Source organism: Oreochromis niloticus, linkage group LG12, assembly GCF_001858045.2.
Source record: "Oreochromis niloticus isolate F11D_XX linkage group LG12, O_niloticus_UMD_NMBU, whole genome shotgun sequence".
Taxonomy (NCBI): Eukaryota; Metazoa; Chordata; class Actinopteri; order Cichliformes; family Cichlidae; genus Oreochromis; species Oreochromis niloticus.
Genome location: NC_031977.2, coordinates 24,785,526 through 24,800,922, shown reverse-complemented (window position 1 = coordinate 24,800,922; position 15,397 = coordinate 24,785,526). Strand labels below are relative to the sequence as shown.

The window sequence follows — 15,397 nt, the reverse complement described above, 5'->3', positions numbered from 1 at the left end:
TTTTAATATAGCTAATGTTCCAAAACAGTTTGCATGCTCGTGTGAAAAACGTTATTTTTCACATGAGCACACAAACTCTTTGCAGTTCTGCAAAAAACCCCGAAAACACTCCAAAATTTTAACTTGAAGGAATTGTTTTCTGCATGACTGTCAGTCTCCCACATTGTTGTAGAGGAATTTTGGCTCACTCTTCTTTACAATGTTGCTTCAGTTCATTGAGGTTTGCAGACACTTGTTTATGCACAGCTCTCTTAAGTCCTGTCACAGCATTTCAGCCAAGTTGAGGTCTGTACCTTCAGTGTTCTGTTGCAACACCTTGATTTTTCTTTTTCAGTCATTCTGGTTTAGATTCGCTGCTGCTATTGCTTTCCTGTAGCACGGCCCAGTTTCATCCATGCCTTAGCTTTTGGACAGATGGCCTCATATGTATATTTATAGAGATATTTATAAAGAGGAGTTCATGGTCAAATCAATGACTGCAAGGTTCCCAGGTCCTGTGACTGCAAAACAAACCCAATCATCACCCCTCCACCACTGTACTTGATGTGGTATGAGGTGTTTGCATTGATAAGCTGTGCTTGTTTTTTTGCCAAATGCGGTCCTGTGAAATATGACAGACATTAGCACTTTGGTCACGTCCTTCAGAAGTTCAGAGACAGCTTTGCAAACTTAAGCTGGGCTGCCATGTTTTTTATAGAGAGAAGCTTTCTGTTGTCGACCTCTTTAAATCAGATGTCTATTCAGTCTCTTTTTAATTGTTCTACTATGAACTTTAACATTTAGTGTTCACACAAACCTGAATGTTCCAGAGGAGCAAAGTGCCAGAACTTCTGGTTTTATAGAGGTAGTCACACTTATTGCTTATCAGTCAGTGAATTGCATTTGATTAGCCGCACCTGGCTGCTATTTACTCTTTTATACTTTGAGGGTGAACTCGGTTTTTCATGGGACTGCACAGCATCTTGTGTAAACTTTTCACATGACTGCATTTGTCTTTTGCAATGTTGAGCCTTCTTTGTGAATTTATCTTTTTAAAAGACAGTTTTCTTTTTGTATGTTATGTGCTGACAACAAAAAACAGTTACTGGCTGCCTAAATCATCGTTCAAGTTGGGGGGGGGGGGTTGCATAACATTTTTCATGCAGATGCTTACATTAAACTATATAAAAACCCTTAGAGGGGCTAGATTTTCTAATCTTTACTCTAATAAATATTACAGAAATCCATCATGATGTGAAAAAAAGTGGAATTTCTAACTTAAAAAAACATGCTTTAGAGTTAAGTTACTTTTAAACCAGTTTTGTAACACAAAATCTAAAAGTTTTGTGTCATACAATCAAGCACAAATGTGTTGGCCTTGCAATAGACTGGTGATCTGTACAGGGTCTACCTGGCCTCTCTTGCCCTATGACAAATGAGATAAGCTCCAGCCCCCTTTGCAACCCTAACTTGGATAAGTGGAAGAGAGTGGATTGATGCACAAAAAAACAATTAAAAAATGTTTAAATTAAATTAAACATTAAACGCTTGAATACAGACAGAAAGGCTAAATGTGTGCCGAGCCATGAGGCTACTGTCATGGCTGTGTGAAGGCAGGCAGGAATGGTGGACCCAAGAACAGGACTCACAGAGGCAAATGTAAACTCAAAACCACCCAGCTTTATTTACACTGAGAATGCAAATAACCTAAACAGGCAGGCAAGCTGGCAGACAGAACACGCAGGGTAGAATGGGAGATTACGCGACGACAAGCAGGGGAAGACGGAGACGCTAAATACAAAAGGTGAACAGGACCAAGACGAAACAGCTGGGAGACACGGCTGACAATGATTACACAAATGAGACGGAGGAGCACGCAAAACTGAATACACTGACATATATATATATATATATGTATATATATATATATATATATATATATATATGTATGTATATATATATATTATTCTATTCTATTTTATTCTATTGTATATGGTATTTTATTTTATTTTTTTGTATTTTATTGCTTTCCAGTGTTTTCTAATTTCTGCTTCATAACTTTGCACTTTGCTGTAACAAAACAAATTTCCCACCTGTGGGATTAATAAAGGTCATCTTATCTTATCTTATCTTAAGACACAGACCTTCAAAGTAAAACAGGAAACTCAAAACACATACAGAGACACAGACTAAGAGACATGGGCTTTACACAGAGACCCGACTGAACTGGATAAGAGGGAGTACAGACCCCAAACCTAACAACTAGCAAATCTTAACAGAACACATAACCAGAATAAACAAGAATATAAGACAATATTAATAAACACAAAACACTGAGACATCAGACTCATCAGACAGCAACATTTCCAAACACTGGCAAATGTTAAAAATTCTTATGTTTATAATTTCAAATAATGTTTCTTGAAGGTTAAAAGTTTAACTAAGAACTTAAACAAGATTACAGGACATTTTACTTTTGTTAACATGTATTGGGGATGTTACTGAGCTAACAGAGCAGAAAATGTTCTTTTTGAGCAAGGCTCTCATATTTTTAGATTGTTATGAAATTTGATGATTGAATTCTTGGTCCTTTGTTAACCTGGTCAGTGTTTGTGACCTCATCACTTTTCCTCTAGTGTCACCAGACCCAAATGTACATTTTTGGAGAATGGACTAACAATATATCAAATATTCCCAGATAATCAACCTTGTGAACTTTGGATAAAATTTTCATTTGGCATTCAGTGCTTCAGGGTTAGTCCCGTGTTTTAATGGCAAGACGGTTCTTGGTTTGAAACTGTGTAGAGTTTACATGCTCTCCTGTGTGCTTGGGTGGATTTCCTCTAGTTACTTCACCCAGGTGCACCAGAATGTTTTCATTGGGGTGGCCATTTGGGGGCCACTAAAAATATTGGGGTGGCACACTAAAAACAGAATTTCTAGTTTTATTATGCTGTTGTCAAATATAGCTTATTATATACCTACTTAATTTCCTGCTATTAAAGTTGATATCACTGAAAATAGTGACCAAATAATATATCCAAATAAGATGAAAATAAGATATAAGATTTGAAATCCATAATAATCTGTTTTAAGTGATCGATTGATTGTTCGGTGTTTTCTGCTCTCTTGTAATCACGTTTATTAACATTATTAGCAACATAGGATAGTCTTGATGGATGGCCAGTTTAAAGTTACTCTAATAAGTTTTCAGGACTTTTTAGGAGGAATCTAAGTTCCACTAAGACTCACAACCGATGCGCAACATAACATCCCACCACCAAAACAAAACGTAGAAACATCAACTTAATATGAAAAATGGTGATCACAGTAAAATAAGCTTCACTTCCCATGGGGTAAATTTCAGTGATAAAGAAAATGCTTGGCTGACCCCAGTGGGTGAATGTGTAGAGAATCGCTCTTAGAATAAGGAACAAATCAATAAACACTCTTTCTTCTTCTTCTTTTTTTAACCCCGTGATTTGCATTTACCCACAGCAAAGTTTGAGCCATCTCGGCTGCTGTAGCAGGAGGAGGAGAGCATGACTGGTCCTTGACGTGGAATATTTCCGTAAAGAGACGATGAAGGAGTAGCAGAGTGTAGCTCGAAGCTATCCCGTTTACTAACCTTAAATCGAGACGGGCTTTAGCCGTGAATCCCGCTCAGATCTGGGTTCACCGGAGCTGACGGACACCAGTCTTTCGCAGACTGATCCCTTTCTCTTCCCCGCCTCATTCTGATCCGCTACCATCATGATAAAAGCCATTTTAATATTCAACAACCACGGGAAACCAAGGCTTTCTAAATTCTACGAACATTATGTGAGTGAAAATTTCTTCTTAATATTTTACTGCACATATGTGTGATTCAAGGTTTAACGTGGAAATGCTTAATTAAAAAAATCACAAGCTGTACAGCTGTGCTGAGGACACTTTAAAAAAAATTCAATCACTGTCAGTATTAATGATATTGTGCTGCACACTGTTTGAATGGGAAGCTGTGGCTACTTCAATAATGTGCAGTTGTTTCAAACTGATGTAGGTTATAAGATGCCACTCTGATCCACGCTGGCCTTTAAAAATATGAATAATTAAACGTGTGCAAGCCGAAGCGAGGCTATCACATTCCCGCTGAGGCTGCGTGAGCAGGAGTGAGCTCCGTTTTATTCACTTAGCTTATTAAATCTAATCTCATGCAGCCTATATACAGTCTGTGTGATGCACAACCTGAAGCAGGTTTACTGTTTGTGTCACATGACTGTAATAGCTGTGGCCCTTGTGAGTAACTCGTGCTCAGTCCATCCCATCACCATCACTGATGCCATTAGATTATTGCCTGTAAGTTGGCATCACTAAATGTAGGCTACCTGCTCTGTTTAAAAAGCTACAGGTAACAAATGGCAGGTTATGTAATGTCATTTGCTGTGCGAGCTGTGCTGGCTTGGTCTTATAATTGGATTTATACCTCAAGACCGCCGCCTTCTTTTTATGTAGGTATCACAATAACAAGGTTGCACATGCATTGGTCCAGCTCCCTGAATGAACTCTTGGGGACAATGGGGGGGAAAACACAAACAAACATAAGTTGATTAACAGATCAATTGCCAGAAAAAAGTGAAGCCTGCTTAAAAATTCTGCACACTTTCCAAGCACCTGCTTTTCACATGTGAGTTTCGTTGCGCTGTTCAACAGTGGATTTCGAAGCACTGGAGTTTGATTCAGCTGGAACTTCTGGATTTTCGATTTGATCTCAGCCTACATAACTAAATATTTTTAGGGTAGAACAACATCCTGAAAAGATTAGATTTAAGAAAACGCATGATGGGCATCACTCAGCTGTCTGTATTTAAAAACATAAGTATTTACCATGTGGTAATTTGATTGATTAGTCAGTCTGGCATCCTCATTACAGATCCTCCAGTCTGCTGATGTGGCGCTTTTCTTAGTTTTATGTATTCATCATTTTGCATCATTTTTAGAAAGCAGAATCTCTAAAACGAGTTTGGTTTCAAAATAGAAAGCAGCAAATGAATTTAAGCATCCATATTGCATAATTATTTATTGAGACGGACATTAATGCGGTTGTATTTCAGGAGGGTAAACACAAATTGATTGGATTAGAAGTAGTCCATGTAGATGCCATCTGTTATGTTACCAGTTGAGGTGTCGGCTTACAGGCTGGCTGCATATACAATTTCACACATCCGGCTGACTGTAAAAACTATCTTTAGGACTCAGTTTATTGATCAGAGTTTATTGTTAAGCCTCGGCCTTGGTATGTTGTTTGTTTTAGTGTGGCTGTGCCTTATATATGCGTGTGTGTGTGTGTGTCTGCGTTGAGTGGCAGAGCTGAAGAGGCGTTGTTCTGGTTGTTAAAGCCAGCCTGCTGGCTCAGACATAAACCCAAAGCATCTGTCCAGTCTGAGAGGAGGGAGAAATATGTGCACATAAAAATTCTCCCTATATATAATTCATTCATCATCAGTAAGTAATGTAGGCCATAACTTTTTATGTAGCAGTATAGGCTTTTTTTGTGCTACTGCTTTTAGAAAAAAGTTGCTTTGCTTATTTTATGATTTATTTATTTTTTTGATGAGGATATCGTGGTTCATTGTATTAAAAAGTAACAATGTGCTAATGTGCTAAAGTATGCTATAGGATAGATGTGCAGAGCCATGAGTGGAGGCTGGTGGATGAACATACACTGTGAAAGCCACAACATTAAAACCACCTGCCTAATATTTTCTAGCTCCCCTTCTTCCAGGCTGTCAAAACAGCTCTGAAGGTGTCCTATGCTATCAAGCACAGTGATGCTGACCTCTGTCACATTCCCATTCCAGAATTATTTTTTGCAGTGTTGCAGTCCTCTGACTTTATTCTGCTGAATAACACCTCTGCATCAGTGAAAACTGTTGCCATGAAAGGGTATATGCTATCTATTAATGTAGCATAAACATAACTGCCAGCCACTGTTTCCCATTGTATAACACAATGCCTATGCTGGCAAACCAGGTTTTATAGTGCAACTGGCTGCCTTCTTTCCACAGGTAAATAATGCAACACAGACCTGATGGCACATGTGGTGTAAACGTTCACACCAGTTCTCCTTTTTACACTGTTCTGTTCTGATCTCATTGCTGGTGGTTTCTGTGGCGGTCTGTGGCTACACAGGCCCCATATAAATAAAGGTTCAACTTTCTATGACAGCCAGCATTAGGGTTGTCAGTCTCTTTTGTTGTAGTAGATCTTTTTTGCACTCTTTGTACATCAGTGAGCCTTAAGCAGCCATGTTCCGTGTCACAGGCTCATTGGCTGACCTTCTTTGGCCCCCTGTTGGCATACTAACTACTGCATAATGGGAAATGCTGTATAGGGACCATCATATGTAGTTTTGGTCATTGTTTTGACTCACATTTGTCACCATGGTGATATTAATTTCCAATAATTGTTACAGTGTGTGTGGTTTCACCTTAACTGGTTAGTCCTCAGGTGGAGGGGGATTGAAGAAGGTGAGTAGGGCTCAGATATTTTCTGGTGACCGTTCTTGATAACGATTTTCTCGGTATCGTAGCGAGAAAATCGCTTCACCTGGTAATATTTTTAATGGTTTAAAATTTGAATACTAGTAATTAAAAATCTCCTTCTATAATCTTAGGGTTTCTGGTATGTTTGGCTACCACATGAAAGATGTTAAGATTTTTTATCCTGTTATTTATTTAGCCCCCTGTTGGTCCTTAAATTTAACTTATACTGTGTTGCGGCTTAGATAGATTTACAGGTTCATGTAGCCAGATGTGGAAACTCTCAAACTCTGACAAGTTTAAAAGCTGCTGCTGTTTTTGCAATAGGATCACTGCTCTGCTCCGCCTTGTGACTGTATCATTAAGTCCCATGCTGCACGTCACATGACTGATTTTTAGCCTTCCAGCCAGCTGCATACTGGTCACCCTCTGCTCTCCCTTTGCTCACTGAACTGTTATAGATCCAGGGAGGATGTTAGCACCCTTTGGTGAGACTGTGTCATTGTTAGAGCTGCAATGAAGCAGATTTTTAGCAAGGTTGTTGATCTTGTATTAAGACAGTGCAGAGACTGTCTTTTTAGATCCTTTCTCTGGGCCCTCATGTTTTAAAAGACAGAACAATCTGATGAAGAAGATTTTTGTTCCCTTATTCATTCAAACATGCCTAAGGATATTGAATGCTTTGAACATAATCTCATCTCTTTGTAGAGATAAGCCTCCCTGACATGGTTCAGTAAGAGCCTCTGTGACCTCTGGGTATTGTATATTTGATTTTGACAAATAGAATGTTTGTTATATAAATCTTTTATTTTTAGCTACGTAGGAATACACGTATTTAATAAAAAAACAAAAACAAAAAGGGAGAGGTGAGAGGAACCATTAATATCCTGTCAGACCAGTCTTCTGGCTAATAATAATGAACTGGCTCACTGGAAGCAATTAAGTGGGCAAACATCACATTGTTTACAGTCGCTTCTGTGTTTAACAGCCTCTTGTTTCCTAATTCGTCCTCCAGAATGAAGACACAGAGCAACAGATCATCAGGGAAACCTTCCACTTGGTCTCAAAAAGAGATGAGAATGTCTGCAATTTCCTCGAAGGAGGAATGTAAGTTATGAGGTTGCTCGGTTGAGCCTGTTTGTGCATACGAGACTGTGTCTAAATGCTAAAGAAGCAGGCTTTAGTGGAAGTAATCTACTCCAGAAGATAACTGACTTTGACGCAACATTACAGGTCTTAATTTCACTCTCCAAAGGAAAGCTCGGAGGGCTGTATGAATGACAATCAATAGCAACGGTGTTCGTTTGATCTTCATTTAACATTCATGAATGAGGAACTAGGCGTGGAACTGTGAAACACCACTGCTCCCAGTTGCTCTTGCATATATTTTTTTTGTCTCAACCCTCTGTCTCATTACACTTTGCAAAATTGAAGGGTAATGAAAAAATATACATAGAAAAAAATTCATAAGAATCTAGTCACTGACCGGAGAGCACAACAAACACAACCCAAAACTAATTTAATTTACTCATTTTATTTAGTAATTGCAAAATACTGAGGGAGAGTTACTACATTTCCTGTTGTTACCAGAAACTGTGATTTCTTATCAAACCCAGCAAGAGGCTGAGTAACCACTACCATTTTCTATCTTTTCACACTAGTATATGTTGTGTACTACCTTTACACTGCTGACTCATAAAAACTGAAAAGATTTTGCTATTTTTCTTCACGTCTTTATCTGTGTTTACTTCATACTAGTTAAATCAGGTCATTCTCAGAGTTCAGAGTTCTCTCTGAGTGTTAAACTCCCCGTGAACCTTGTGCGTACTTTTAGAAGATTAGCATACATTAAGATTCACTTATCGGCCGTAATTTCTGTGGCATGCCTGACAGGCCTCATTATATATTTGATGAGGAGCAATCGCTCTAATGTTTTCTTGCCTCTTGTTTTTCAGGTTGATTGGAGGATCAGACTACAAGCTGATCTACAGACACTACGCCACATTGTACTTTGTCTTTTGTGTCGACTCCTCAGAGAGTGAACTAGGAATTTTAGACTTAATCCAGGTAAAAGCCTGGGAAAACAATAATGCCACCATCTGTTTCACCATAGTTGTTGGTATCCTTTCAGGATCTTTCTTGCAGACTGTGTTCCTTTAGGTCTATAAGCCCTTTCTTCTATTTCGTTTGCAGGTATTTGTGGAAACGCTGGACAAGTGCTTTGAGAACGTCTGTGAGCTTGACTTAATTTTCCATGTTGACAAGGTAATAAATTCATTTGTCTCTTTGTGATGTAACATGTTTATAATACCATTTGTTTGAGCCTTGGAACGACCTCGACCTCTTATGAAATCAGAAATCAGTTGTAGCCATTAGTGACTCGTGTTATGGTAAAAAATCTGATAACCTACCTTCCATAACATGTTGTGTAGCTGCATTTTTGTTCTTATATAGTTAATTCAGTGTTTAGGGGACCGATTCGGATTGATCTGTTACTATTTTTGTAATTTAAGTTGGTTTTCATAAAAAGAAGGTGCATGTTTCTTATGATATCTGACAGTATAATGGATTTTCTCATCATTTGATGAGAAAAACAGGCCGTAGTTTGGCTACACATGTTGTCTATTCTCCCTCATTGTTTTGTTTGATAATTCATGCAATACTGCTTTGGTTCTCGTTAAACTTGGTTAAGGGGGAGCCAAAAAACAGAAAAATCACTGCATTGTTATTTTAGGAATAAAACACTTAGAAAGCTCACATACTTTACTTTTATATTTAGCAAAGAAAATGGAAATAGGTGCAAACTTGGAAATGAGGCAAAAACAGCTTTGAAAATTGATATTTGGTACAACCTGAACTCTCTTAGACAAGCTTTCTAAGAATTTCTTTAAGTAATCTTTAGCAATAGTTCTTCAGACTTCTTGGAGGACGACCAAAGCTTTTATTTGAATGCTTTCCAGATGATTTTGCATGGTGGTTCGAAATTTGATTGTAAATTTTTTACGTCCAAAATTCCATCAATTTTGTCAAGATCCAAAGCCATCACAGAGCCTCCTCTGTGTTTTAAAGATGGTTTTAGACACTCACTGTTGCACCTCCTCTGTACATATTGATGAGAATTGAATCAGAAATGTCACATTTGGATTTATCGCTCCATCAGACCTGTTGCCGCTGATTTTTAGTCCAGTTCTTGTGCAGTTTGGCATATGTCAGTCTTTTCTCCACATTTTCCTTCCTTATGAATGGCTTCATGGCAGCCACCCTTGCATTCAGACTGTTTCCGATGCTGCTTTGGCAAAAAGTAGATGGATCAGGCGAAGGGCTAGATGTATCTGTCAGGTCTTTGCTGGATTTTTCCCATTTCTTAATCCAGGCCCACCACTTCTTATTTTGTCCTCCACGTACCCTTTTTTTTAAATGTTTTATTTTAAGGAGTCACTACACACCACGCCAAGACATGCCATGTTTATACAGAATAATACACAGAATAAGGAGTGTCTCAAGACTTTTTCACAGCACTGTAACACTGCAATATGAGGAAAAAGCTTTGCGTGATGATTAGATTCACGTCTAATTCCTCTCAGGTCCACAACATTCTGGCCGAGATGGTAATGGGTGGGATGGTCCTGGAGACCAACATGAATGAAATCATCACGCAGGTGGATGCCCAGAACAAGATGGAGAAGTCTGAGGTAAGCGTGACCCTGTCAGTTCAACTGTATGTTTGACTTGATGCTACCGCCAAACTCTGAGGTGGTGTATACAGTATGCAGGCATGTGTGTATGCTGCACCCTGCATGCTATTCTCCAGTGACCTTGTGGATGCTCCCTACCCACTCTTGAGTGTTTGTGCTCTTTTTTTTGGCCTCTTTTCCTGCTGCTGCACTGCTCTCAACTCAGATCAAGACTCAACATATTCTCTCCTGTATCTCTCAGTGTACTATACAGCCATAGTCATCACTTCTACCATTTCTATGGAGACTTAACTGTACCATTTTCCAAAGCCCCTCCAGATTCAGTGACCATAAAATCAGCCATATCATCTATATTTGAAATACAGTAGTGAAAATATGCTGGTTTCAGGCTGTGTCTTTATATGCTCTTTGTTTTAGAAGAGAATGTGAACTTTCTGCGCTATCAATGTTGTAGTAAATGCTTTTCAAACTTGTTTTCTTGCATCTACAAGCCAGTGTCCTTGCTTAGATAACCGCTCTATGCAAGGACATTGCTTTGCTTTGCACACAGCTTTTGCTAGCAGAGAAACATTCATTTTACAAATTGAAAAGTTTAATTTGATTTTAATTTGACAGCCAGCCAGAGACAATTTTATGAAATCACTTATTTGCAAAATAATGTGGATTGTAGCACCTGATAGTCCTAAAATCTAACTGCACTAATGATTTGGCCCTTTGTTTCCAAAGTACTTGCAGCACGCTGCAGTAATGTATCAGCAGTGAGTCAGAGTTTTGGTGAAATCCTTTTTTACTCTTGCAGCGAAAGTCACAAAGTCATACAAATTTGTTTCTACTTTGTTTGCTTCCTTGACAAACTGAAGGTTCAGGTTTTTAACTGGCTGATTAATTGTGTGCTCTAACAGTAGATTTCCTTTTATTCTTTTTTTTTTAAGTGTATATATTTTTTTAATAATCTGAGCTGCATTGTGTGCTTTTAACCAGACAGACTCTTCCTTTTCGATTGACCTTCTGTAAGCAGATCCTTTACTGTTCTACGATCATCTGAGCTGCTCTGTCTCTTCCCTCTTGGACCTATCGTAGACCACAGAGTTCGTTTATCACACTGATGCTAATTGACAGTGACACCGTTCCATTATAGGTCAGTCTCTGGAGACCAAGGAATGAGCCGTTCTTCTCCACGACTGGCAAGGAACGATTATGATATTAGTCGCATTTCAAAACACACCTTCTTGTCACATAATATCTCTATATTTCGCAGCTATACATAATTGTAGTATACAGTTTACAGTTGTGGTGTATGATAGGTCCTATCACTTTTTTTCTGTGGAGATAAACTGTAATTACTTTAATCTGCTTTAACATTCCTCATTCCTCTTTTTCCTGACCCTGTCCAGTTCTTTCCATTCTTCTCTTTCTCTCTCTCTTTACAGACGTTTATCTTTCAGTCTACCAGGCAGGACAGGTAGACACAGGTACTGCTAAATTTACAACCAAGTACTGTAACCTTAATTGCAGTTTACCCCCCCTCTTGAGTCTCTTCATATGGCCCTCCATGTTGAAGTAAAGTGACGTCACTAACATACAGTAGGAATCTTTCGTGGCAGACCCAAAAATGTTTCCCTCCTTAATCAGGAACAAAAACGGTCGCGTCGTTGAAACTGCAGTCTAGAAAAGTAGTAGCATGCTGTCTTTCTAATAAAAAAACTAAATGAGAAGATATAAGTTTTATGTGTGGGTGGTTTGTATGTAGCAGGTGGATAACTTAGCTTTGCATAGATAGACAAGGTAAAACATTTCTTTATTTCTATGTAAAACCAACTAGCATCTCTAAAGGTCACCAAAGTGCAGTTTGTCTGGGATTGTATACTGGACTATTCGCTACTGTGAAAAAGTCTTGAGCTCTATTTTTACTAGGAAAATGGGATCTAGGTGCAGCACGGAGAACTACTGGTAAACACCAAATTTTGCTTGGAAGCAAAATATAAAGAAATGATGAGTGGCTCGAGACTTTACTGTAGTGTTGTGTGTTGCCCAGCAGAAACAATATAATAATAGAAGTCCCAGCCAAGAACATTTCTGGCAAAAATGTCCCTTTTTAAACAGTGAAATATTGTTTTTACACATGCACAGCGAGCTTTGGAGGAGCTGGAAGGTGACTTTTCTTACTTTTTACCAGAGCCAGAAGACAAAAGTAACTCATTTGTTTCCCGTGGTTTTCAATCTACATGCTAAATTACTGGCTAAGGCTGCATAGCATGGGCGCATTTTCTATTAACCTTTACATCAAACTTTTGGTGAGAAAGTAAATGAGCCGTTTCCTCTAAACTACAGTACATGTAGATTGACATAAATGAGAAATGAAAAACCTCTAGCACGATTCTTTAACACTGATATCATTTATAAACGATACTGAGCCCAGGGTGAGTTTTTCAAAAGGCTCTTTTATTTGCATGAAGCACAGAATCGAACTGCAGTTATGTGACACGAAGCTGGCGTTGCTATTTCTGTGCGTGTTCGTCACCCAGTACTTTATTAAAAACCCACTATAATGGATTTGCACAGCAGGTCTCCGGGCGACCTGCTGGAAGGCAAAAAAGTATCCTTCACTGTTAATGCTGAGCCAATTTGCTGGCTCAGCATTCCTTTCGATTAACGACACGGTCATCTTTCCGTCTAACACAAGTCTCCTTGACTCCCGGCAGAGGGAGGGACACCCCCTAAGACAAACAGCCTATTGAAAAAAACCTTATGAAACATGAAGTGGATTAATCTCCATTCCAAGCGTACCTTGCGTGTCAAGCTCTGAAATGATTTACAAGGGTGTTCATTTCTAGCGAGGCAGCGATCATGGAGTTTTCTATCCTTTTGGTCATTTTTGGGTCTGTCTTCCAAAGATTCAGCTGGGGGTTCTCTAACCGCACTGATTCTCAAATGTCTGCTCGTACTCGAGACAAAAACATCAAATCATTCAATCTCTTCAGATCTGTGTTATTGATCATAAAAAGCTATACTTGGCTTGAATCTTCCCTTAAAAACGCTCAATTTCTCCTGTATAATTTCACATTGAGATTCATTGTGTTAGAGTGAAGTGCCTCCTCTGTAACTGAAAATAGATCTCCCATTGTAGTTTAGTGCTAGTAGGCTTACAGCCTTTTCCTATCATCAGTAGTTAACACAACACACATGCAAATGACACACTATTTTTTTTTTTTTGTTCATATGTATTTAGACAGAAAAATGTTAGCTACTGTCATGTGTAGGCTCCCCAGAGGTAATTCAACTCACTAGAGGTATAGTATCACCTGTACTATTACTCCTAAAGCAAACATTGTATGTTTTCTAAAATCTACCCACCTATCTATCCGAACATCATTACCGTCTTCATATCGAAATCCATTCTTCTGCTTTACCCAATTCTCTCCTTCCATTTTAACCTTATCGGTCCTCAAGAGTCCGGTGGGTTCACTTTCCAAGCAATGCTGCCTTTTGTCCATTTGATGAATGTCCAGTAGTGCTCAAAATCAGTGAATGGTGTAGTACAGTATGTCCTCACCGTTGACTCATAATTGGCTCTGGTTGTGATCCAATCATTCTCCAGAAAATAAGAAAAATAATGCATGTGCGTATGAAGCTATGAAGGCATCTGAATGTACATTTGCACATGTTGTCTGTCTCAGTAGCTGTCAGTGCTTTTGCATTTTGTCAGCAGTTGATTGTCTAGTACTTTGTTTAGCACTGTGTGTGTCCAGTGTTCACTTTTCAGTGTCTCGTCCTGTAACGGCATGTTTTCTGCTTCACTGGTTTGTGTCTTATCAACCCTCCTTGTGTGTGTTTTTTGTGCGTGTGTGTGTGTATAGGCCGGTATTGCAGGAGCGCCCGCTCGTGCCGTATCAGCTGTAAAGAACATGAACCTCCCGGAAATGCCCAGAAACATCAACATTGGTGACATCAGCATAAAAGTGCCAAATTTACCCTCCTTCAAATAGTGGCAGCGAGATCCCGAACCTGCAGATGTCAGCCAATGTTTACAGTGATGCAATCTGTTTACCACAACCTCAATTTACCAACTTTTATCAAAACTATAAATCTTCAAGGTACTGTGTGATCTGACACTCCTTGTACGTGTGCTTTCTCTTTCTTCTTGTGTTATTTTTTTTTTCAGTTTGAAGTAAAAGTAAGTATTTATTTATGAATGGTACATTCCTTGCGCCTCACTGAAGGTTGGCTCGTGACTTTCAGCTCCTCTGTGTCAGTTTGTAACTGGAATCTGCTAAAGTGTTTACTTGAAAGAGAATTGCGTGGCAGGAAGTGACCTTTCGGGGCAATCTTACAAGTTTGTTTTTTTCCAGACTAAGAGAATCAGTCAAGTAAAAGTGAAAGCAAAACTATTTCGAATCCAAAATTGGAACCGGTTTAGTACAGTATTGAGAGATTTAGGGTACAGAAGATTATTATGTTGAAGATATGCTGTGTAACAGAAAAATATATATGAAATGATTTTTCTTTTATTTGTATGCAAAGTATTTTTCAAAGATTCACCATGTCTTACCAAATGATGCTCTTAATTTTTGTGTGTATATGACTTATTTTCTCTTCTTTTTTCAACATAATAAACGTCAAAATGAAACCTGTGTGCTTGGCTTACTTCATTTTTATAAAGATATTATGTCAGCTGCTCCTGTTGGGAGTCACCATGGTGGATTATCTGCCTCCATTTCACCCTATCCCGGTTTCTCCTGATGACTCCTGGCTCAGCCTCCTGTCTTTTTGCCAGTGCCACGGTCTCCAAACCATCCATCCCAAGAGGTCTCACTATCATCTTGTAGACCTTCCCTTTTGCGCTTGTTCCTCCTGCCACAAATCACCCCTGATACTTGGCTAAATATGTATGTGGTACATTACATTTAACTAAATGTTTAAAATAAATATGCTGCCTAACATTTTTTACAAATTCTCAGATCCACTGTGCTTTACTTTTGTTAAGTCAGTTCATAAGAAAACATTCTTGGGGTATCAAATCTTAACTTTAAACCACGGAGGTGGGGAAAATGAACAGTGCAATGGACAATTTTAAATAAATTTGGGACAAAATCACACAAAACTCACACAAAACAAAAATCTTCATATCCAGTATGTCGAGCCTTTATTGCCTAAAAACAAATTAAACAGAAAACGACAACCAGTAAACTAAAATGACGTATT

At 38.7% G+C, this 15,397-nt stretch overlaps 1 protein-coding gene across 2 annotated transcripts; it reads left to right on the top strand.

Moving 5' to 3' along the window:
* Nucleotides 1-3,483: 3,483 nt before the first annotated feature.
* On the top strand, nt 3,484-14,822 carry ap3s1 (adaptor related protein complex 3 subunit sigma 1). Of its 2 annotated transcripts, XM_005473453.4 has the most exons (7): nt 3,484-3,801; nt 7,516-7,607; nt 8,456-8,567; nt 8,694-8,765; nt 10,085-10,192; nt 11,626-11,667; nt 14,053-14,189. In XM_005473453.4, the coding sequence occupies exons 1-6, from the start codon at nt 3,733-3,735 to the stop codon at nt 11,659-11,661; spliced, it is 489 nt and encodes a 162-aa protein (XP_005473510.1). In that variant the 5' UTR covers nt 3,484-3,732; the 3' UTR covers nt 11,662-11,667; nt 14,053-14,189. The 2 variants fall into 2 exon arrangements, with proteins under 2 accessions (XP_005473510.1, XP_003451109.1); XM_003451061.5 differs by lacking the exon at nt 11,626-11,667 and having other exon boundaries at nt 3,489-3,801; nt 14,053-14,822.
* Nucleotides 14,823-15,397: the final 575 nt, after the last annotated feature.